Here is a 24005-nt window from a genome sequence, read left to right as displayed (position 1 = left end):
AGATCGATCATGACCTCATTGAATAGTGGAACAAGCTATTACCTACTTCTGCTCTGATTTCTTGCGTCCAAATTAGAAGTCATTTTTAAATTGTTTTATTAGTTGCGTCTCCAAGGAAACACTTGTGCAGTTTGTTTTCCTGATGATGCCTTATTTGATTATTTTTAAAAAGGCATCTGTGGGGAAATCAGGCAAAATTTGAGTCTAAATCCATCTTCAAAACTGAAAAATAACATACCAAAAAGTATATTAATATAATCATAATAAAGACACCACCTTGTGTTTATATAATGGACATGATCTCACTGGCTCGCCACGCTCATCGAATACCGAGGTGAGCAGGTAAGATAGAGCGAGAGGTGAAAAATCAGGTTTGCGCCCAGTTTGTCGCCTCTCATTATCTTGCCGGCAAAATCAGCCTCACGTCAAGGAAGGGCTCATTTACCTTAGTCCCCTTGCTGGTCAAGGTCCTCACTGGTGAGGATCACAGATGGGCCTCACCAATGGGGACCAGACATGATGGCCTCCCCAGTGGGATTGGAGGCCACTGAAAGCCCCCGTGTGCTTGAGATCAGAGCTGGGCAGTGCCAGCCTGACACTGCCAGCTGGGCACCCTGGCACCCTCGCAGTACCAAGGGGCGGGGCCTGAGGGGTTGGGGCTTGAAGAGGGAAGGGCCTGAAGAGGACAGAGCCTGATGGAGGGGGAAGTTTATCGGAGGGGTGGGAGGAGGGCAATGAAGAAAAGTCAATGTAACAATTGCTGTCAGATCTGCTGAGATTTTCCAGCATTTTCTGCTTTTGTGTAAGGGTCAATGTAGCATGGACAATCCACCTAACCTGCACATCTTTGGACTGTGGGAACAAATCCTCAGACACAGGGAAAATATGCACACTGCACACAGAAAGCTACCCAAGGCTGGAATCGAACCTGGATCCCTGGCACTGTGAAGCAGTAGTGCTAACCAGATTAGTTACATTTATTACCTTTGTTACTCCACTTGGTGGTTGCCATTCCTTCCAAGATATTACAGAGAAATTAGGAGAGTTGCCCAAATAAATAAGCCCCATGAAGTGATTTAGCTGGAATGATATGTAAATTATATACACTATATATTATATTGAGCGGCATGATGGCACAATGGTTAGCACTGCTGCCTCTCAGCGCTAGAGACCCGGGTTCGATTCCCGGCTTGGGTAACTGTCTGTACAGACCCTGCACATTCTCTCTGTGTCTGCGTGGGTTTCCTCCAGGTGCTCTGGTTTCCTCCCACAGTCCAAAAGATGTGCTGGTTAAGTGCAGTGGCCATGCTAAATTCTCCCTCAGTGTACCTGAACAGGTGCTGGAGTGTGGCGACTAGGGGAATTTCACAGTAACTTTATTGCAATGTTAAGCCTACTTGTGACACTAATCAATAAACTTAAAAATTGATAAAAATAAATCAAATCAAATTGTAACAACACTTCCTTCCAAGATAATAGAGATATTAGGAGAATTGACCAAATAAATAAGCCGCATGAAGAGATTTAGCTGGAATAATGCGCATTATTTCTCTGCACTGGGTGCTGTTTTGCACTGGCTGGGTATATTTTGAGAAAGGCAGATGGGCCGAGTGTTGGTGATACATTAATTTGGACCTCTTGCTGTCGCCGTCGGGGGTTCTGAATTTGCGCTGTTGGGGGGGGGGGGGGGGGAGGACCGAGTCTGCGCAGTTGGAGGGAAGCTCTGAGTCTGCGCAGTTGTATGGGGCTCTGAACAGTTGGAGGGAAGCACTGAGTCTGCGCAGCGGAGTGGGACTGAGTCTGCGCAGTGGAGTGGGACTCTGAGTCTGCGCAGTGGAGTGAGACTCTGTGAGTCTGCGCAGTGGGGTGGGACTCTGAGTCTGCGCAGTGGAGTGAGACTCTGAGTCTGCGCAGTTGGTGGGGAGCTCTGAGTCTGCGCAGTTGAACGGGGCTCTGAACAGTTGGAGGGGAGCACTGAGTCTGCGCAGTGGAGTGGGACTCTGAGTCTGCGCAGTTGGCGGGTTTGTGGGGGGAGGAGTGGCTGAGAGGGAGTGAAGGCGCAGCAATGTCGTATGTCTTTATCAATGACTCCTGCCAGACCGGCCTGCCGCTGCTGCAGGCCTGTATCGATGGCGACATCGCGTACGCCAAGCGGCTGCTGGAGAGCGGCTTCGACCCCAACATCCGCGACGGCCGGGGCCGCAGCGGCCTGCATGTGGCCGCCGCCCGGGGGAACGTGGACATCTGCCGCCTGCTGCACAAGTTCGGGGCCGACCTGCTGGCCACCGACAACCAGGGCAACACCGCCCTGCACCTGTGCGGCCATGTCGACTCCATCCAGTTCCTGGTGTCCAACGGCCTCAAAATCGACATCTGGTGGGTGCTGGGCGGGGCTGTGTCCCGGGGGGGGGGGGGGAGGGGGTGCTGGGCTGTGTCCCGGGGGAGTGGGGGGGAGGGGGTGCTGGGCTGTGTCCCGGGGGAGGGGGTGCTGGGCTGTGCCCCGGGGGAGGGGGGATGGTGCTGGGCTGTGCCCCGGGGGGGAGGGGGTGCTGGGCTGTGTCCCGGGGGGGGAGGGGGTGCTGGGCTGTGTCCCGGGGGGGGAGGGGGTGCTGGGCTGTGTCCCGGGGGGGGAGGGGGTGCTGGGCTGTGTCCCGGGGGGGAGGGGGCGCTGGGCTGTGTCCCGGGGGTTGGGGGGGGTGGGCGCTGGGCTGAGGGCGGCCAGAGTCTGGCCATCCTGACAACAGGAGGAACCCCTGTAAAGTTTTTGCTTTTCACTGATGTCGGCATGACATCAACACGCTGCCAGCATTTGTGAACATGATAATGACCAGATAGTCTGTTTTACTTTTGTTGCTGATTGAGGAACTGGGGTGGCATAGTGGCAAGCACTGCTGCCTCACAGATTTCACCCTTGGATCATTGCCTGTGTGGAGCACATTCTCTCACTGTCTGTATGGGTTTGCTCTGGTTGCCTCCCGCAGCCCAAAGATGTGCAGGTTAGGTAAAAGCAAATTACTGCGGATGCTGGATTCTGAAACCAAAAGAGAAAATGCTGGAAAAGCACAGCAAGTCTGGCAGCATTTGGAAGGAGAGAAAAGAGCTGACGTTTTGAGTCCAGATGATCCTTTGCTCTGGACTCAACGTCAGCTTTTTTTTCTCTCCTTACAGATGCTGCCCGACCTGCTGAGATTTTCCAGCATTTTCTCGATTTGATTTATTATTGTCACATGTATTAACATACAGTGAAAAGTATTGTTTCTTGCGCACTCTACAGACAAAACATACTGTTCATAGAGAAGGAAAGGAGAGAGTGCAGAATGTAGTGTTACAGTCTTCGCTAGGATGTAGAGAAAGATCAACTTAATGCAAGGAAGATCCATTCAAAAGTTTGATGGCAACACGGAAGAAGCTATTCTTGATTCAGTTGGTATCTTTATCCCGACGGGAGAAGGTGGAAGAGAGAATGTCCAGGGTGCGTGGGGTCCTTAATTATGCTGGCTGCTTTGCCGAGACAGTGGGAAGTATAGACAATCAGTGGATGGGAGGCTGGTTTGCATGATGGATTGGGCTATATTTAAGACCCTTTGTAATTTCTTGCAGTCTTGGGCAAAGCAGGAGCCATTATCATGCTCTGATACAACCAGAAAGAATGCTTTCTATTGTGCATCCATAAAGGTTGGTGAGAGTCGTAGCGGACATGCCAAATTTCCTTAGTTTTCTGAGAAAGTAGATGTGTTGGTGGGCTTTCTTAACTATAGTGTCAGCATGGGGAGACCAGGACAGGTTGTTGGTGATCTGCACACCTGCAAATGTGAAGCTCTCGACCCTTTTAACTTAGTCCCTGTTGATGTAGACAGGGACATGTTCTTCTCTTGTGCAGGTTAGATGATTGGACATGCTAAATTGTCCCAGTGTCCTAAGATGTGTAGGTTGGGGGATTAATAGGGTAAGTCTGTATGACTCTTCTTTGGAACTTTTTTATCCTGCCTTGATATTCAGTTTCCTTTACAATAAACAGTAACATTCTGTTGTACCTGCCGCACAGTCTGTTTTAACCCTTATACGGTGGACAAATAACTGTGAGTAGACGTCTTGTTAGTACAACCAATATTTATTTAAACCCACACAATCAATAATCATCCACCCAACCAACGATAAGTTATCTTACAGGACAATACTAAAGTTCAAGTCCAATACGAGACCTTGACTTAACTTTGCGTGACTGGCAAGTACCCAAGCAGATATTGGCCTTTATCTGTGCGCTGGTCTCGATAGTCATCTGCGTGGTCTGGTCCTTTGGTCTGGTCTGGTGCTCTGGCTCTGGTCTTCCTTCCTTCTCGGGTGTGGTGGCTTCCCTCGTGCTGGTCGTCGCTGGCGATGTTCACCGTTGAATAAGCTCGTTCGTGGGGTCAGAGAGAGAGAGCTTCTGTTGTGCAGCAGCTTTTATCCCTCCCTGGTTACGTGTCCTTTTGGGCGGTCTCCTGATTCTTGTCAATCAATCGATCAGGGCTTGATCACCCTGCTCGATAAGAGTCCAATCAGGTGCTGCCACACTGATCTCTGGGTGTGTACCCAATGGCCATGCCTGTAGGTGCTGGAGGCACATAGAGTTCACACCGTCCCCCCCCCCAAACAAGGGGCCACGGCGCCCTCACGTCTGGTACACACCCCAGTGTGACCAGAAAGTCTCTTTCATCCCGGAGATGAAACATATCCTGTTTATTCACTCGTCCGGGTTGCAGCCTGTTTGTCTCTGTCTTTTAAACTGCAGCCTGTCGTTTTAGTTCTTGCCCAATTGTCCCAGAGTGCTTTACAAATCGCCATTTTAGATGGCCCGTTTGGCCACAATTCCCTTTGTGCCTCACCCTAGCTGCTTTTTAATAGGAAAGATGTTTCCAGGTTAAGAAGTGCTGCCCACTACCTTTTAACAGCCCAGCTCTAATTTTAAGGATCTCCCCCCCCCCCCCCCCCCCTCCCCTTGTTCTCTCCCACTAGAGGAAATAGTTTATCTTCATCTCCTTTACCAATTCCTTTAATCATCTGAAATACTTTCCCTTCATGTTCTACACTCCTGGGAATATAAACCTGGTTCATGCAGTTTGTCCTCATTTAACCTTTTTAGCTCCAAAATTATCCTAGTTTATCTGTGTTGCATCCCCTCCAATGCCAGAGGAATCTTTCTGAAGTGTGGTGCTCACAATTGAAGTTGATACTCCAGATGCAGTTTAACTAATTGCAGTATAACTTCTACTGTTTTGTATTCCAACTATCTTGAGATGCAGGCCTGCATTCCAGGGAATGTCTCCCTGGAATATTCCCTTTAAAAATTCCCACCAGTTATTCGTGCTTATTAATTGTTAATTAGCTCATTGAAAATCCATAGACCTTTAGTCATAATCATCGAGGTGTTGGAAACGTTGGTAACCCTGTTCTGATGGATTTTTAGTTTGCCAAAGCAGCTATTGTTGTCTTTGTGTATTTCAATCCTTCAGAAATGTCCCGTGCTGTTCATAGAATCCCCACAGTGCAGAAGGAGGCCATTCGGCCTATTGAGTCTGCACCGACCACAATCCCACCCAGGCTCTATTCCCGTTACTCTACAAACCCCCCCTGACACTAAGGGTCAATTTAGCATGGCCAATCCACCTAACCACCACATCTTTGGACTGTGGGAGGAAACCAGAGCACCCAGAGGAGACCCGCGCAGACACGGGGAGAACGTGCAAACTCCACACAGTGACCTGAGGCCAGAATTGAACCCCGGGTCCCTGGCACTGAGGTAGCAGTGCTAACCACGGTGCCACCGTGCTGCCCTTTGACTGCTTTCACACTCCACCTGTATGTAGCAGTCATACACTTTTCAAGGTTCAATTATGAAGCACCTTCTTAAAAGTGATCTTTAAGCTGTCATGTCAATGCATCATACCAATGTTTACATACACACAGACTAAATTTTATTGTTCAGCATGGCAACTTTTCACGGTTGAGCTAAATTACCTTTTAGTTGCAACAGTTCAACAGATTGGCATGAAGTATTGATAGAGTGGATCCTCAGAGGCTTTTACCCAGGGCTGAAATGGTTGCCACAAGAGGTCACAGGTTTAGGGTGCTGGGGAGAAGGTACAGAGAAGATGTTAGGGGTAAGTTTTTCACTGAGGGTGGTGGGTGCGTGGAATCGGCTGCCGGTAGTGGTGGTGGAGGCGGATTCGATAGGGTCTTTTAAGAGACTTTTGGATAAGTTCATGGAAGTTAGTAAGGTAGAGGGTTATAGGTAAGCCTAGTAGGTAGGGACACGTTCGGCGCAACTTGTGGGCCGAAGGGCCTGTTTGTGCTGTAGCTTTTCTATGTTCCAAGTTGGCACTGTGACAGCTTGTGCCAATAACTTGGCCCCACCACAGTTGGTTTATGGCTTTGGTTTTTTTCTGGGAGGTGAGGAGTGAGTGTCTTTACCCCAAATGGACAGAGGTAACATGTTTACTGACCATCACTGGCAGATGTGTGAGGAGCAGGATGGCTGAGGAGATTTGACTATGGTGTGGTGGGCAGGAGGAGGTAGGTAGCTGATTAGCTCACTTTCATTTTAAAAATTAAATTGCCAGCAGAAAATCGCAATTTGAAACTATGTCTAAACATGACATTTTTGTAACTTGGTACCATGGACACAGACAAGCCCTGTGAATCTGTGCTAATGATGTGTGGCGTTGCTGGTTGTCAAGCAGTGTTTTAATGGGATCAGCTGAGAATCTTTGCAAGTTTATTTCATAGAAAAATAAGAAAATGTAAAAAAAACCTGACAGAAATGCAGAGAAACTCAGTCTCTGTAGAGAGAACAGCTGCGTGAATGCTTCAAGATGTGGAGATGCCGGTGTTGGACTGGGGTAAGCACAGTAAGAAGTCTCACAACACCAGGTTAAAGTCCAGCAGGTTTATTTGGTAGCACAAGCCACAAGCTTTCGGAGCGCTGCTCCTTGAATGCTTCAAGCACAGAACCTTTGTTACAACTGGGCAAGATTACTCGGGCAAGTTTGCACTTCTGGCTGAAAGGGTTGGTGAATTTGTGATTTAATCCAGACCACATCTATCTGAGTCAATTACAATGTAACGCCACATAAGGAATTCATTGACTTTGGGCTGATCTTGTCGCCATTTGTATTGCTACAGAGCTTCTACTTCTACCCTTTTAGACATCAATAGATGGATTAATTTGTAGTTCACTGTCAAGCACTCTCGTAATTTAGGACCAAACAATTTATACTTGTGACAAATAATTAAAATAAAAATGATCTCTAAGAGTGCCATGGTTCAAACCTTTCACCCGCAGCATTGCTTTGCTGGAAATCGGAAATTCATAGCTGAGCAAAAGAAGTGAGCGCCCAAGTTTTCCTGCGGTCTGCCACCTTAACTCTTCTTCCTCTCCCATTCTCATTTTGACTTTTCTGCCCATGGCTAATTGCACCTTGCACCAAGAGAGTTTAATATAAGCTACAGAAACAATATCTCAAACTTCCTGCCAGAGCTGGACACTCCCTCCGTTCCCTTGACTTCAGTAACTTTTCCCTCGCAACAAGCAGAGGTTCTTGGCAACTTGGGGTCAGTTGTTGGTATTTGGCTAGGTGGGTAGACAAGTTGACCTTTTGTGAGGTGCAGTGATTTTTCACAGTAATTTCATTGCAGAGTGAATGTAAGCATACCTGTGACACTAATAAATAAACTTTTGCCAGAATGTGGAGCTGGCTGGGTCTTGGGTTTCTCCAAGAAGAGAGAGATAGCCAACCGATGTGGAGCTGCTTTACTGCACCAGTGCCTGTTTTCATTTCCCCATGTATTGTTTTTTCAATTTCTTGTATTTGTCTTGGGCCTCTTGCTCTCTTGGGTATTCACACATCATTTGTTTCTTTGCTGTTTTATTTCTTTCAATTAGTTCACTGGGATGAGGGAGAATAATTTGCATTTATATGGCACCTTTCACAAAATCAGGATACCTCAAAGTCTTTTACAGTATATTTGATGTGAAGTAACTGTTATAATGTAGAAAACGTGACAGGCAATTTGCACACAACAAGGTCTCAAACAGCAATGAGATAACCTGGGATTTCTGGTCATTGTGATATTAGTTGAGGGATAAATATTGGCTAAGACAACTGGGAGAAAACGCCCCTGTTGTTCTTTGTTATAGTATCATGAGATTGTTTACACCTATCTGTGAGGGCAGAAAGGGACTTGGTTCCAGCATCCCACCTGAAAGATAGTATCTCCAACAGTGTGGAAGTCTTTCAGTGCTGCACTGTTGTTAACCTAGCTTTGTGTTCAAGTCTTTGCATTGGGATATATGGGTTAGGTGGATTGGCCATGCTAAATTGCCCCTTAGTGTCAGGGGGACTAACTAGGGTAAATGCATGGGGCTGTGGGGATAGGACCTGGGTGGGTTTGTGGTTGGTGCAGAGTCGATGGGCCGAATGTCCTCCTGCATTGTAGGGATTCTATGATTCTCTCAGTTACCTATCCTTAACATATGATTAGAATTGTTCTGGGCTGTGGAAGGTCCATATTGTAGCTAAGAATCTTAGAATCCCTACAGCACAGAAAGAGGCCATTTGGCCCATCGAGTCTGCACCGACCACAATCCCACCCAGGCCCTACCCCCACATCTCCACATATTTACCCACTAATCCCTCTAATCTATGCATCCCAGGACACTAAGGGCAATTTTAGCTTGGCCAATCAACCTAACCCGCACATCTTTGGACTGTGGGAGGAAACCGGAGCACCCGGAGGAAACCCACACAGACACGAGGAGAATGTGCAAACTCCACACAGACAGTGACCCAAGCCGGGAATCGAACCCAGGTCCCTGGAGCTGTGAAGCAGCAGTGCTAACCACTGTGCTACCGTGCCGCTGATGGTTGATGCTTTAGATATGGTTCTATTTTCTCTCTACATAGAAGCACTGTGGGTCAGCAGTTTTGCAAGGGGCTTATAGAAATACCAACAATATTTAAATCTTTTTCAGTGCAGCATTTAAGAACAGGCAGTTCAGATTGATCCCGGGGATGAAAGGGTTCATAGAAACCCCACAGTGCAGAAGGAGGCCCATCGAGTCTGCACCAACCACAATCCCACCCAGGCCCCACCCTTGCAACCCATGCATTTACCCTAGCTAGTCCCCCTGGTACTGAGAGGCATGGCTAGTCCACCTAACTTGCACATCTTTGGACTATGGGAGAAAACCAGAGCACTCGGAAGAAACCCACGCAGACATGGGGAGAATGTGCAGACTCCACACACACACACAGTGGCCCAAGCCAGGAATCGGACCCGTGGCGTTGTGAGGCAGCAGTGTTAACCATTGTGCCGCCCCAGATTGATGTATGAGGAGAGATTGAACCGTTTGGGCTTGTACTCGCTGGAGTTTAGAAGGATGAGGGGGATCTGATTGAGGTTTCTAACATTTTAAAAGGAATTGATCAAGTAAATGTAGATCAAATGTTTCCTCTTAAGGGGCAATCTAGAACAAGAGGTCACAGATAGAGGTTTAGAGGCGGTAGATTTAAAACTGAGATGAGGAGGAACCAGTTCTTGTAGAGAGTGGTGAATTTGTGGAACTCGATGCGCCACAGAGTGGTGGAATCTGAATCGTTGAATGGTTTCAAGAAGGAGATATTAATATTTCTAACTAAAAAAGGGATTTGGGGGAACAGGTAGGGAGGTGGATTTGAGACCAGGGAGAAATCAGCCATGATCTGATTGAATGGCGGAGCAGGCTCGAAGGGCCTAATTTGCCTAATTCTACTCCTAATTCATGTGTTCCTATGTCCTCAGAATTACGTTTGGATGTATATTTTGATTTTCTATTTGATCCTTAGAATTAAGCCTGGATTGATTTTTGTAACTTGTTCAGAAATTACACATGAAAACGCGTTGGTCACTGAGACCATTTTTTCTAAACAGTGACTGGACACAACTGAACACGGCCTCTTGCAAAGGGTGTAAGTCATTATCTCTCTTTTTTTCTTTGTAACTCAAGCAACCATCATGGTGCCACTCCACTTGTTTTGGCAAAACGTCGAGGAGTAAACAAAGATGCCATCAAGTTGCTGGAGTCCTTGGAGGAGCAGGAGGTGAAAGGATTCAACCGCGGAACTCACTCTAAACTAGAGATCATGCAGACTGCAGAAAATGAGAGGTAAACATTGAATTGGAAGGAAAATCTGAGCTGGAAGGATAATTTTCTATGTTCTGAGTCAGAAATTATTTTGGGGCTGATTATAATAAGCTTTTAAATGATTAACTTTTGATTTTAGAGTCAGTTGCATTGTTTTAAAGATACCACGTTTCTATTCGTTTAGCAAGTTGGATTAAATGACCTGCAAGTGTATGAATAATTTAACTTGCAAATCTAACTATGGAGCATTCTTGAGTTTCTTGTTATGACTGAAACTAGTCCTGGTCTTCTGCCAGATCTCGGCCCAAACTGCTGTTGAGTTGGCTGCTTTAAAATAGGCATGACCTTCACTGCTCCTGCCTTAATCCCCAGTCCTTGTTTCCTGTTCCTCATGAAATGATGCTTCTCCTTGACTCGCTTGATGCCCCCACTGAGATCAGGAATTTGCTGTGAGGCATGTGCATAATTTATGTAATTTTGGAAAGCATGTTTCTTGCTGCTCAGTTTCTGTTTTGCCTGTTACGATTTGGGGATTTGTTTTACACCAATTCAAAGGTACATTTGTGGAGGGATGCCCCAGTTGGTTTAGCTGATTAAAGCAGTAAGATCTGAACCATGCATAGCAAGAAAGTCCCAGATTTGACACCTAACCTATACTGGGTTGGATGATCAGAGCTGTGGTACATCCAACTATTAGTCACTTTGTTGTGGTGTGAGGCACGTAGAAGGAGTTAAGGAATGATTTACTTGCACTTTTTAGGATTTAGCTAGGAGTTGATGCAATGAAGAGGATGTTTTCTGCTGCTGGGCTAGTCCAGGACAAATGATCAAATCTTTAAAATTTAAGCCAGGGCATGCAGGAAAGAAGTTCAGAAGCACTTCTTCATGCAAAGGGGAGTGGAAGTGTGGGAAAACTCTCCCACAAAAGCAGCAAAATTCTAGTTCCATTAATGATTTAAAATCTGAAATGAATCGGCTTTTGGTTGAGGACTCTGGGTCTGTAATCGTTGGAGTTTAGAAGAATTTGGAGGGATCTTATTGAAACTTAGAGGATGCTGCTAGGCCTGGGTAGAGTGGACATGGAGAGGATGTTTCCACTTGTAGGAAAAACTAGAACCAGAGGGCACAACCTCAGGCTAAAGGGACGATCCTTTAAAACAGAGATGAGGAGGAATTTCTTCAGCCAGAGAGTGATGAATCTGTGGAATTCTTTGCCACAGAAGGCTGTGGAGACCAGGTCATTGAGTGTCTTTAAGACAGAGATAGATAGGTTCTTGATTAATAAGGGGATCAGGGGTTATGGGGAAAAGGCAGGAGAATGGGGATGAGAAAAATATCAGCCATGATTAAATGGCGGAGCAGACTCGATGGGCCGAGTGGCCTAATTCTGCTCCTATGCCTTATGGGCTTATGGTTTGTTAGCCAACGGTAATAAGGGGCTTGTTTGGAGTTTGGATAGAGGTCAGCCATGATCTCACTGAATAATAAAACAGGTTTGAGAGGCTGAATGGCCTACTCCTGTACATTAGTGGAGAGGAAGAAGCTGCTGAGGGATTTTGCTGTGGGCTGCCATTCAGTGTCCCTGGGTGGGGATGCTGATGTCATCAGGGATAGCAGAGTTTGTCTGAGATGCCCCTTGTAGGTGAATAGCCTAATCAATATCCACTGTCTTGACTTACAAAAGAAGGAATGGTTGTTTGAAGTCTAGAATCATTCCCCCAGTGGGCAGTAAATATCTTCAAGCACAGAGCGAAAGAAGAGGACATTGAAAGCTTGTTAGTAATAGAATTTGTTGACGAAACTGTTACCCATTGTAGTTCATTTTTTTAAACCGTCATCAATATTCAGATTACACTAAAGGGTTTTTCAATTATATATGAATAAAAATAATTAAATCTTAAAGATTGAAGCCCAACATTGCTGCTGCACACAGTCTCTTGCCTTAAATTTTAATGTTGGTTATGTTGGGTGTACAGAGTAAAAGCTGTGAAGCTGCTGGAGTTACAGGCATAGGGCCTGTGTGGGATTGTTGTTGGTGCAGACTCGATGGCCAAATGGCCTCCTTCTGCACTGTAGGGTTTCTGTGATTTCTATGAAGCACAGTTGCTTGTTTCTCCCTGACCCCGACCCCCTGCATTCCTCTTTGCTCCCAAAGGATGCAGATACCACTTAAAATTTGTTGTTCTTACCCTCCAAGGTCTTTAATCTAGCCAGAGTTTCATGCCTGTATCTGCCAATATACGGCATCACAGCATCCAATATGTAGGGTTTATGGAGTCCCTGATCTCAGTTGCACATTATAGGAATATACTGAGTTAAGGTTGATGCTTCCCCACAGGAGGGGGAGTTGTTCCCTAACTACTCTCTTGCATCTTCTAGCGAGCAGGAGACTCAGAACAACACCATCAGAGGCTGGGAAACAGACCATCAGCCCCTCAGGTAAAGTTGGTGTGTGGCTTGCTGAGAAAACTAATTTGAACTTATCTGCGAGAAAATGGTTCTCTTTGTCTTTTTCAATTGATTTTTTAAAAAAGAAGTTAAATGGAATCTCTTGAATCTTAAATGTAACATTTTCCTTCATGGTAATCCAAATGAAGGTTTATAAATAAGTTATCATTGATCACGCTCTGAAGTTGTATTGGTGATCCATGTGCAAACATTATATTTTCTCCCCCTCTCATCAAGCGCCATGGAGAGCCACTCGCTTCTGAATCCGAACCTCCAGAATACAGATGGTGTCCTTTCCAGCTTCCGATCCACCTGGCAGGAGTTTGTGGATGATTTGGGCTTCTGGAGGGTTCTGCTGCTCATTATTGTCATCGCACTGCTGTCCCTCGGCATTGCCTACTACGTCAGCGGAGTCCTGCCTTTTGTGGAAAACCAGCCTGAACTGGTGCATTAGGAACTCAACACCGCCGACTCTAACCGAGTTTGATCTTTGCTGCCTACACTAGCAGTCAAGAATGCTAGCGGACCTATCAGCCCTTTGGTCGTCAGCATTCCAGTTACTAAAGCTTTTTGCTACAAAGACTGAGTGCTCATGTTCTCGGCCATCCCGTTTTACTTTCCTGGGCTTGATTTCCAGTTCTCACTTAATTACAGCCAACAAAACAAATTGTTTTTGAGAATTGTAACACTAACAAAGTCTTGATGTGCATTGAGCCCTGTAGTAAAAATAAATCTGAAGATAGAGTTTCAAACTGAAGTGCTTAGTATTGTTAAATGCGTATTTTTACCATTTATCGAACTCCCTATTTGTACTGTATAGAGGTGAAAATATCTGTTGAAATGTGTTTTTGTTCCCTATGTCATTTCTTTAAGAAAATGTAGTAAATCACATTCCTATCTGTACAAATTGAAGAATTTAGAACTATGGCTTCATGTTTTAAGATTAATGTTGATCACAGTGAAGCAATACGAAGTACAGTAGAAGACCGATCTTAATCACTGCGCTATTTAAAAATGAGTCAGTAAAATTTAAACGCCTTGATCTTTGTTTTGCAACTAATGTTTTTTTTCGCAGTACAGACCTGAATAAACTTTATGTAGAACACAAAATATGCACTTTTAATTGTAATAATGTAAATTTTACATGTATTCAAGCAAATTGTTATACTCAGTATAATACAGTAAATACTAGTTACATGAACTGCTTGTGCTTGTGTTATTGAAACAGTATGTAAATCTAACCTGCATCATCCATATGTATATTTTAAGTTTATAGATTCGAAGTAGTAAATTTTGAAGAAACAAGGCTCCACACTTGTAGCAGTTAATTTTCAGTGTCAGAGGTTGTTAGTCAGTAATTGACAGCTCGCATATTGTTTTACGGATATCGAGACTGGAAATAACTTAATTAAACTTGTCACGAAGCTCCTATCTAGTGTGTCACTCCCACAATTTACTAGTGTTCAGTGTATCTCCGGAATGAGGCAAGTTACCATTTTCAGAAGGCTAACTTGGTCAGCAAGTTTTGGGTGTGTTTAACTGTGTATCAGTTCCTTGCCTGAAGTTGCTCCACCATTTCCACATTTTAAATAAATTGAGCATACAACCCCCCCTGAGCCTGCTCCGCCATTCAATACGATCATGGCTGACCTGATAACCTCAATCCCACATTCCTGCCAACCCCCAATAACCTTTCACCCCCTTTTTAATCAAGATGCTATCAAGCTCTGCCTTAAAAATATTCAAAAATTCTGCTTCCACGACTTTTTGAGAGAGTTCCAGAGAGACTCAACCTTCAGAGAAAAGATCATCTCCGTCTTAGGGCGGCACGGTAGCACAGTGGTTAGCACTGCTGCTTCACAGCTCCAGGGACCCGGGTTCGATTCCCAGCTTGGGTCACTGTCTGTGTGGAGTTTGCACATTCTCCTTGTGTCTGTGGGTTTCCTCCGGGTGCTCCGGTTTCCTCCCACAGTCCAAAGATGTGCGGGTTAGGTTGATTGGCCATGCTAAAATTGCCCCTTAGTGTCCTGGGATGTGTAGATTAGAGGGATTAGTGGGTAAAATATGGGGGTAGGGCCTGGGTGGGATTGTGGTCGGTGCAGACTCGATGGGCCGAATGGCCTCTTTCTGTACTGTCAGGTTTCTATGATTAAATGAGTGACTTTATTTTTAAACAGTGACCCCTAGTTCTAGATTCTCCCACAAGCGGAAATGTCCACTCCACATCCACTTTGTCAAGACCCCTCAGGATCTTCAAGGTTGTGATTAAGTCGCCTCTTTTCTAAACTCTAATGGATACAAACAACCTCTCCAACCTTGCCTCAAGACAACCCACCCCATTCTGGTAAACCTCTGAACTGGTTCCAATATCTTAAATAAAGAGATCAATACTGTACACAATATTCCAGATGTGGTCTCACCAATGTCCTGAGTGCCATTAACCTCATTAATTTTGAAAGCAAAATCTGGCTCAATAGTTTGCAATTAAAACAAAGTTGAGATATTGATAAACAGCTGAGATGGGAAAAATATTGACTATTTAGTAACACACTGAACATCCTCATTTTACATCTGGCAGGCTGATTGCCCATGTAGTATTTCCTCTGGTGCAATGTAACAAGTCCAACAAATAACTTTTCTGGATTTTTTTCCAACCGTTGCTGCTCTTGTGGCATTTGATGATGCAGCAGTTTGAGGTTATTAGCAGTCAAGAAATTGTAAAAATGGAAGGTGCACAATTGACCACAGTGCTTGTTTTAGAGTCTTATCTAATAGAATGTATTTAACTTGTAAAAATGTGTAACGAGAGGTTAACAGTTCACAGAACCAGAGAATGCAGCAAACTAGCTGATATGTCAATTTGTATACAATTAGTGTGATTTCACTTTGCAGAGTTGTATTTTCAAGTAGAGATTAATAATGCCACAACAATGTAAAAGGTGTTTCCTCAGTGGTCTGAGAGCTAACAATTTGTGTGTGCATGTAGCCCCCGTTTAATTTGCAAGTGATTCAATATAAAAATAATCACTAGTAAAGCTTATCTTAAACAAGATAAAGGTTAATTTATTATAAGACTATTGCTGCAAATTACAAGTAATGCAATAATGTTAACTAAATACAGATACAAGTGCAGATAAAGAGAAAAAGATACTTAAAAGATAAGATTTCAAATCAGTTTGAGATATTGCAGGTTCGTTTCTTGAACTTCTTTCTGAGGTGAAGGTGTTGAAATTTGATTAGCAACTGCAATGGCTTTTGAACTCAAGAGTCTTGAGTTTTCCTTCATAGGTGGACTCGATAAGTAGAACAAATGCTGGAAGAGAGTACAGGTACCAAAACATCATTGCCTGTTTATTTCTCTCAGCAAACCAGGGATGATTCTGTGGATATCTTGCTCTAATTCCTGATGGCAGAGAGAAAAACAATTTTCACATGCTGCTCAAGTTAGTTTAGCTGTGGACTGGAACAGACTTCCTGATGCTTTCTTGGTTCTCTGTGCATTGCTACACAAAATGGCTTCTTGTCCCCTTTATACAATTCAAAAACACAAAATGGCTGCTATCACAAGCTGTTGAATTGTGTCTGGGGAACATAATTCCATTCTTTGTCCCTTTTATCCAAGGTAATCAACCTTTCAAATATCTCAGCCATTAACTTGAATGGGTCCTGTTCTCTCAGGCTTGGGGTGATAGGAAAGATCTGTTCACATCTCCAGGGAAGTCATTGTCAACAAGCTTCTGTTTACCCTTGTGGAAATGTGCATTGGATTTCACGTGTTTGGATATGTCTCCTTTCAATCCACTTGGAGCTTTCTAGAATGACCACATTGCAGTTGTAAAAGGTCAGGTGATTTTGGCAGCCATCTTTAAGGCTTCTTGAGATTAACTTTATGACAAATCTTATAATATTACAAGCACTTTCAGGTTTCTCAGACAATTTCATTTGACATTTTGGCATGGAACTCAATCTATTATTGATTTCAGTTGGAATGTAAAATGACAGTTATTCGGGGTTGAATATACAGGAATAATATACATTACAGTGAGATGTGCTGTTGATATATCAGCTCCATGATCAAAAGTTTTTTTAAAAAAAAAGTTAAATCTTTAATGGCATTTTCAGTGAAATTCTGTTTTTCTGTGTTCTGTTTACCAATGTTTTATTAGAAAATTATATTCACCAATTAATGATCTTGTGTATCGAATGAAACCTTTCAACGTCATGAAGTAGAATAATCAACTGCATCTGGAAGTGAGAAAATGTGTTGGCCTACGAGGAGAAGTTGGGAGAGTGGCACTAGGTGAGTTAGTCTTGTAGAAAGGTACAACAAGCTGAAAGATCTGTGCTGGAACCATACCACAATTCTATAATAAATATCGAACTTGCATGCTGGGCAACAAACCTTTAGCGGTGTACATTTTCTTTGTGCGACTCGATCTCAGGTTTAAGAAATCATTTTTTAGTTACATTATTCACCTTGGAAATTTCGACGTTACAAATATATTTTTTTGCTGAGGAACCTTTCAGAGTGGCCAAGGTCAGTCACAGTGAAAAATAAATGAATGAATGGTTGAATTCATCTGAGACTTCATAGGATACAATATTTTCTAGAAAATAGCAGGAGTAGGCCCTTTGAACCTGCTCCGCCATTCATTTTGATCATGGCTGATCATCAAATTCAATATCCTGATCCTGATTCTTCTACCCCCCCTCCCACTATATCTGTTGATCCCTTTAGCCCCAAGAGCAATGTCCAAATTCTTCTTGAAATCACACAACATTTTGGCCTCAACTACTTTCTGTGGTAGTGAATTCCACACGTTCACCACCCTCTGGCTGAAGAAATTTCTCCGCACCTCAGCCCTAAAAAGTTTACCCCTTATCCTGAAACTATGACCCCTAGTTCTGGACGCCCCCACCATCGGGAACATTCTTTCTGAATCTACCCTGTCTAACCATGATAGAATTTTATACATTTCTATGAGATCCCCTCTCTTCTAAACTCCAATTAATGTAATCCTAACTGACTTATAATAGTGATGCTAATGTCAAGCCTACGTGCATTTGTTTAAGAATGGAATAAATCAGAAATTACTATCTTAAACCAATGTGCATGACTTCATTGATACTGGGCTCCATTACCCAACTAAAAAAGATTGAGCAGTCCTGGTTTAATGCCTTCAGAACTAACAATGAGGCAGTAACTCAACTTGAGTTTATTTATTAGTCACAAGTAGGCTGACATTAACACTGCAATGAAGTTACTGTGAAAATCCCCTCGTCGCCACACTGCGGCGCCTGTTCGGGCACACTGAGGGAGAATTTAGCACGGCCAATTAACCTAACAAACACGTCTTTTGGACTGTGGGAGGAAACCCACAGAGAGAATGTGCAAACTCCAAGGTGGGAATTGAACCCAGGGGCAGCAGTGCTAGCCCTATGCACATCAATTCAAACATTCTTTCATACAGTGAAGACAACATTTCTATAAGTGTCACATTTTGTTACAGATGGAAAGCAACCACAAAATTGTGGCTGCTTAAGTTCCTCCACCCTGAAAACAATCAAAATATTTTAATCTTCAAAGTTCCTTAACCAACTATTAAACTAAATTATCTCAACTGAAGTTTACTTAGCAATATGTTTTCCAGCCTTAAATGAGACAGCTTCAACTTAACAGATTTATACATTGTGTATTATCCACCATAATACTCCTTTCATAAGATCATAATTCGGAGTAGGATTAGGCCATTTGGTTCTATCAGCCTGCTCTGCCCTTTCATAGAATCATGGCTGATTTGATTGTGACCTTTACTCTACTTTCCTGTCTGTCCCCTATAACCCTCTAGGGCTGCCTTTTTATTTGTCCCTTTGTTCATTTAGTTGAATTGGTTTGCCCGCAAATAGCTCCCTTGTTGATCAAAAATCTATCGAACTCGGCCTTGAAAATATTCAATGCCCCAACTACTCACTGTGGCGGAGAATTCCAAAGATTAACAATCCCTGAGAAGAAATTCCTCCTCATCTACATCTTGAATGGGAGACTCTATTTTTGAATGGTGCCTTCTACCTCTGGATTCCTGCAGGAGAGGAAACATCCTCCCAGATCTTACATGTTTTAATAATTTCACCTCTCATTCTTCTAAACTCCAATGAGTATAGGCTCAACCTTCATGAGACATCCCCATTATCAACCAAGTGAAACTCTGAACTGTTTCCAATGCAAATATGTCCCTCCTTTAATAAAGGGACCAAAACTGTGCATTGTACTCTAGGTGTGGTCTCACTTTGTACAGCGTAGCAAGTCATCCCAATTTTTATACTGCCTTCATTTAAGTTTAAGAAACTATTATTAGACCCACATTCTCACCCTCAAACTGAATGTGAAATTCATCAGCTTGGGTAGCTAGGCACAAATGAACTGTTGTTCCAGTGATGACCTGGGCTTTCATTGCTCCTGAGAGCAGGAGACCATTTGGATAGTTATGTTTCTCAAGGCTGATCATCATTCCGCTCACTGTCTGAATACCAAACATCTCAGACTGTGCCCGCCACTGTGTAGATTTCTCAGGAAGTAAATCCAAGTTTTGCTGATTTCCAGTGTTGTGTGGTGGATTTCATTCCAAGGATAAGAGAGACCCTCCAGATCTGTATTCTGTTTTCTGTACTGCTCGACTGCATTGTACCCTATATAGCAAGACCAACATGGTTTTGCTGTTCAGTTTCTGCCATACATCAATTGTACTAACACAGTGAATTTCATTTGTTTTTTCTGGAAAATACCTGTAAATGTTAACGCTCTCCTTTAATTAAAGTTTTAAACTATCTCGTCACAAATAGGTTTACATTAATACTGCAATGAAGTTACTGTGAAAATCCTCTAGTTGTCACATTCCGGAACCTATTCGGGTATACTGAGAGAAAATTTAGCGTGGCCAATGCACCTAACCAGCATGCCTTTCGGACTGTGGGAGGACACCCGCGGAGAGAACATTCAAACTCCACACACTAACCCAATCCGCGAATTGAACCCAGGTCCCTGGCACTGTGAGGCAGCAGTGCTAACCACCGTGTCGCCCATGCTTAGCTTTTGAAGGACAATGTTAGCTACCCAAAGGAAAACACTTAATGTTGTTGAAGATATTAGTCTGGAAAAACACATAAAACAACAGAAAAATAAAGAATTTAGAATTCTCAAGACATTGTGCTGGTCGGGGCAGAATGGCCGACACCAGATAGACCAACCAGTGCCCATGGCCTTCAAGTGAAAACCAATATTTCAACTGGACAATAAAATGTGCTTAAGCGAACCTTAAGAAATGCAAGTTCCCTCTCAATTGATTGCTGCGTACTATTTTACTTCAACCTTATTGTAATCTTAAAATTGATATTGTGTGACTATAATATCAATTGGTAATGTAGGAAATAACTTGGTAACTTTGAAATGCAATTTTGAAAATAAATGTGAAGCTGTGGGTTACAGTTTGCTGAGAGATATATCTTGGGAGTTGATCTGTGGCTTTACTCGCTGTTCCTGCTCGATTATCAGTAGAGAAAAAAAGAGAACTAATTGTATGCTTCCATTTGTTTAGATTAGTTATTCAACATCTGTACAAACCAGATGACAAAATGATGTTTGTATAAGTTCAAAGATTTGATTCTGTGTGGCATTAACCCTTACCCCTTTGAATAAACAGAAACTCTGTGGGGATAGGCCTGATGACATGTGCAATATCTTACCATAAGTAGCTGCAATAATGCACTCACTTCATTACTGTGCATTTCAACAGTAGCTTAAAGGTTTTGGCTTCTGCCCAAAGTAATTCCAACAGCAACATTTGAGAATAGCTTCAGGATTGTGCGGGGAAATTGTAAGGAAATTGTAATGGTAATAAATAACATCTTATTCATTTTAAAAAAAATGTAGTGACTCTTTTTTGAAGCACTCTATCTCCGTGACTCTTCTTCATATTACTGACTCCTTCCCTCCTATCTTCAGTACTTTCCTTGGATTATCCCCCCATGCAGTTCCAATGTCTTCAATTTCCTAATCACATTCTATGCATAATTTTGAAATTTGCACTGCTCCCTCTTTTTCTCTCCCTCTTATGTTGGCTCTCTCAGTTTCTCCTTCATCCATGACCTCATAGAATCCCTATAGTGCAGAAGGAGGCCATTCGGCCCATCAAGTCTGCACCGACCACAATCCCACCCAAGCCCTATCTCCATAATCCCACATATTTCCCTAGCTCATCCCCCTGACACTAAGTGGCAACTTAGCATGGCCAATCCACCTAACCAGCACATATTTGGACTGTTGGATGAAACTGGAGCCCCTGGAGGAAACCCACAAGGAGAATGTGCAAACTCCACATAGACAGTGACCGAAACTGGGAATTGAACCTGGGTCCTTGACACTGTGAGGCAGCAGTGCTAACCACTGTGCCACTGCACCGTCCCACGATGGGAATTTCCAGTGTCTGGGCCTTCATAGCAAGAGGATTTGAGTGCAGGAATAGGGATGTTTTACTGCAATTGTACAGGGCATTGGTGAGGCCACACCTGGAATATTGGTGTTCTTATCTGAGGAAGGATGTTCTTGCTATAGAGGGAGTGCAATGAACGTTTACCAGGCTAATTCCTGGAATGGCAGGTCTGATGTATGAGGAGAGACTTAGTCAGTTAGGATTACATTCATTGGAGTTTAGAAGAGTGAGAGGGAATCTAATAGAAACTTACAAAATTTTAATAGGATTAGACAAGGTAGATTTAGAAAGAATGCTCCTGATGATGGGAGAGTCCAAACCTAGGGGTCATAGTTTGAGGATAAGGGGTAAACCTGTTAGGACTGAGGTGAGGAGAAGTTTCTTCACCAGAGGGTGGTGAATGTGTGGAATTCACTACCACAGAAAGTAGTTGAGACCAAAACATTGTCTGATTTCAAGAAGAAATTAGATATAGCTCTCGGGGCTAAACGGATCAAGGCTATGGGGGGAAGAGGGGAATCAGGATATTGAATTTGATGATCATCCATGATCATAATGAATGGTGAAGCAGTCCCAAAGGGCCAAATGGCCTACTCCTGCTTCTAGTTTCTATGTTTCTATGATCTCACGCTTAACAGCTGAGATCTCTTCAACATTAAGCTGAGGAACTCGGAGGGCAGGGCGGACATCTTGAAAGTTGCTGTCTGCTAGACGCTATTCAGGAACACCAGTATTCAATGATGGATGCGGTGGGTTGGCTGGAGTAGAGGGCCCTGCTCCAGGATCACTGGTTTCCCTTGAAGACTTTGGGTACTCACAGGCGGGGGCGGGGGGGGGGGGGGGGGGGGGGACGAGTATGCTGATCCATTACCCCCTGGTGAGGGGATGAAAATCAGGGATCACAACAATCCAGAATTGAAGGAATTAAGAAATCCCAGAAGGTTGTAAGGCTGGAAGAGGTCACAGGTGATGAGGAGGGAGGCCATGGAGGGACCTGAGTTGACATACAAATGGAAGATGACCGCAGGTTTACAGATAATTCGGCAGATATACATCGTGGAATGAGAAATAGTGACAAATCCTCACCATGCAATTTTCTGATTGGACACAAACATTTCCACTACCTTTATGAATCCAACCTGTTCTGCATTCTCCCCTTCCTACAATTAACAATCACTTAATCCTTGACATGCCCCTCATAACCAGCTTCTACCTCTCTTCCTGTTCCACCTTTAAGATCTTCGTTCAAACCAAACTGTTTGTACAGCGCCTTGGATTTTTTTCTATCTTGAAAGCTCCATATAGAATCCATAGAATCTCTACAGTGCAGAAGGAAGCCATTCAGCCCATTGAGTCTGCACCGACTCTCCAAAAGAGCATCTTACCCAGCCCCCTCCCCACCCTATTCCCATAACCCCACGTATTTACCCCGCTAATCCACCTAACCTGCACATCTTTGGACTGGGATGGAAACAGGAGCACCCAGAGGAAACCCACGCAGACAGGGCAGAACGTGCAGACGCCACACAGTCACCCAAGACCGGAATCGATCCCGGGTCCCTGGCACTGTGAGGCAGCAGTGTCACCGTGCTGCCCATCGTGCCAAACGTAGAAACAGGGGTAGGTCATTTAGCTCCTCGAGCCTGTTTTCCCATTCAATGAGATCATGGCTGTTCTGCGACCTAACTCCATACTCATTTGTCCCACATTCCTTCATGCCTGTGGGTAACAAAAACTTATTGATCTCAGTGTTAAGATTAACAGCAATAATAACATCTATGGCTATTTGCAGAAGAGAGTTCCAAACGTCTACCGCTCTTTGTCTGATGTGTTCCTGAATTTCACTCTTGAAATTATCCAACTGGTTGAGTTATGCAGTTTAGAGTGGATGTTTTAAAAATTAAAAAAAAGTCAATGCCTCTACATATGACAACATATAAACTTGTACAGAATAAGAAGAAGAAAGAACTCTACAGCGCTGATCCCTAGCCCTTATTTAGACCCACTACTTATTGCCCATATGTAGTTTCTATCCCTCTGTTCAACTTCCATTCATGTGTCTATCAAGATACACCTTGAATATTGCTAATGTGCCTGCTTCCACCACCTCCACCTTTACACCCTGGGAAAACACCTCCAACTATCCGCTCTATCTATACCTCTCGTAATTTTGGGTGGCACAGTGGTTAGCAGCGCCAGGCACCCGAGTTCAATTCCCGGCTTGGATCACTGTCTGTGCAGTCTGCACGTTCACCTTGAGTCTGCGTGGATTTCCTCCGGGTGCTCTGTATTCCTCCCACAGTCCAAAAGATGTGCTGGTTAGGTGCACTGACCATGCTAAATTCTCCCTCGGTGTACTCGAACAGAAGCCAGAGTGTGGCGACTAGGGGATTTTCACAGTAACTTCACTGCAGTGTTAATGCAAGCCTACTTGTCACACTAATAAAATATACTAAAATGTGCCTGCTTCCACCACCTCCACTGGCAGTGCGTTCCAGGCACCCACCGCCCTCTGTGTGAAACGCGTCTCCCCAACTTTCCCCCTCTTACCCTGAACCTGTGCCCTTTTCTACCCTGGAAAAAAGCTTCCGACTATCCATCTTATCTCACCTTGAACCTGTCCATCTTGTAGCAGACCCTTCCACCCTGGGAAAAAGCCTCCGACTATCCACCTTATCTCACCTTGAATCTGTCCATCTTGTAGTAGACCCTTCCACCCTGGCAAAAAGCCTCCAACTATCCAGCTTATCTCACCTTGAACCTGTCCATCTTGTAGTAGACCCTTCCACCCTGGCAAAAAGCCTCCGACTATCCAGCTTATCTCACCTTGAACCTGTCCATCTTGTAGCAGACCCTTCCACCCTGGCAAAAAGCCTCCGACTATCCAGCTTATCTCACCTTGAATTTGT

At 44.0% G+C, this 24005-nt stretch overlaps 1 protein-coding gene across 2 annotated transcripts; it reads left to right on the top strand.

Annotated features, from left to right (window-relative positions):
• Positions 1-1939: 1939 nt before the first annotated feature.
• LOC144489655 (ankyrin repeat domain-containing protein 46) lies at positions 1940-13811 on the top strand. Of its 2 annotated transcripts, XM_078207512.1 has the most exons (4): positions 1940-2376; positions 10025-10183; positions 12542-12601; positions 12848-13811. In XM_078207512.1, the coding sequence occupies exons 1-4, from the start codon at positions 2066-2068 to the stop codon at positions 13062-13064; spliced, it is 747 nt and encodes a 248-aa protein (XP_078063638.1). In that variant the 5' UTR covers positions 1940-2065; the 3' UTR covers positions 13065-13811. The 2 variants fall into 2 exon arrangements, with proteins under 2 accessions (XP_078063638.1, XP_078063639.1); XM_078207513.1 differs by lacking the exon at positions 12542-12601 and having other exon boundaries at positions 1958-2376.
• Positions 13812-24005: the final 10194 nt, after the last annotated feature.

Source organism: Mustelus asterias, unplaced genomic scaffold, assembly GCF_964213995.1.
Source record: "Mustelus asterias unplaced genomic scaffold, sMusAst1.hap1.1 HAP1_SCAFFOLD_2408, whole genome shotgun sequence".
Lineage (NCBI taxonomy): Eukaryota > Metazoa > Chordata > Chondrichthyes > Carcharhiniformes > Triakidae > Mustelus > Mustelus asterias.
The sequence above is the reverse complement of the archived record's forward strand: the minus strand, read 5'-3'. Positions and strand labels throughout refer to the sequence as shown.

Excerpts from the sequence above, each read along its gene's own strand:
- LOC144489655 (XM_078207512.1), top strand. The coding sequence starts at position 2,066 with ATGTCGTATGTCTTTATCAATGACTCCTGCCAGACCGGCCTGCCGCTG. Across the intron at positions 2,377-10,024 it reads GGCCTCAAAATCGACATCTG|CAACCATCATGGTGCCACTC; the intron begins GTGGGTGCTGGG and ends TTGTAACTCAAG. Across the intron at positions 10,184-12,541 it reads CAGACTGCAGAAAATGAGAG|CGAGCAGGAGACTCAGAACA; the intron begins GTAAACATTGAA and ends TGCATCTTCTAG.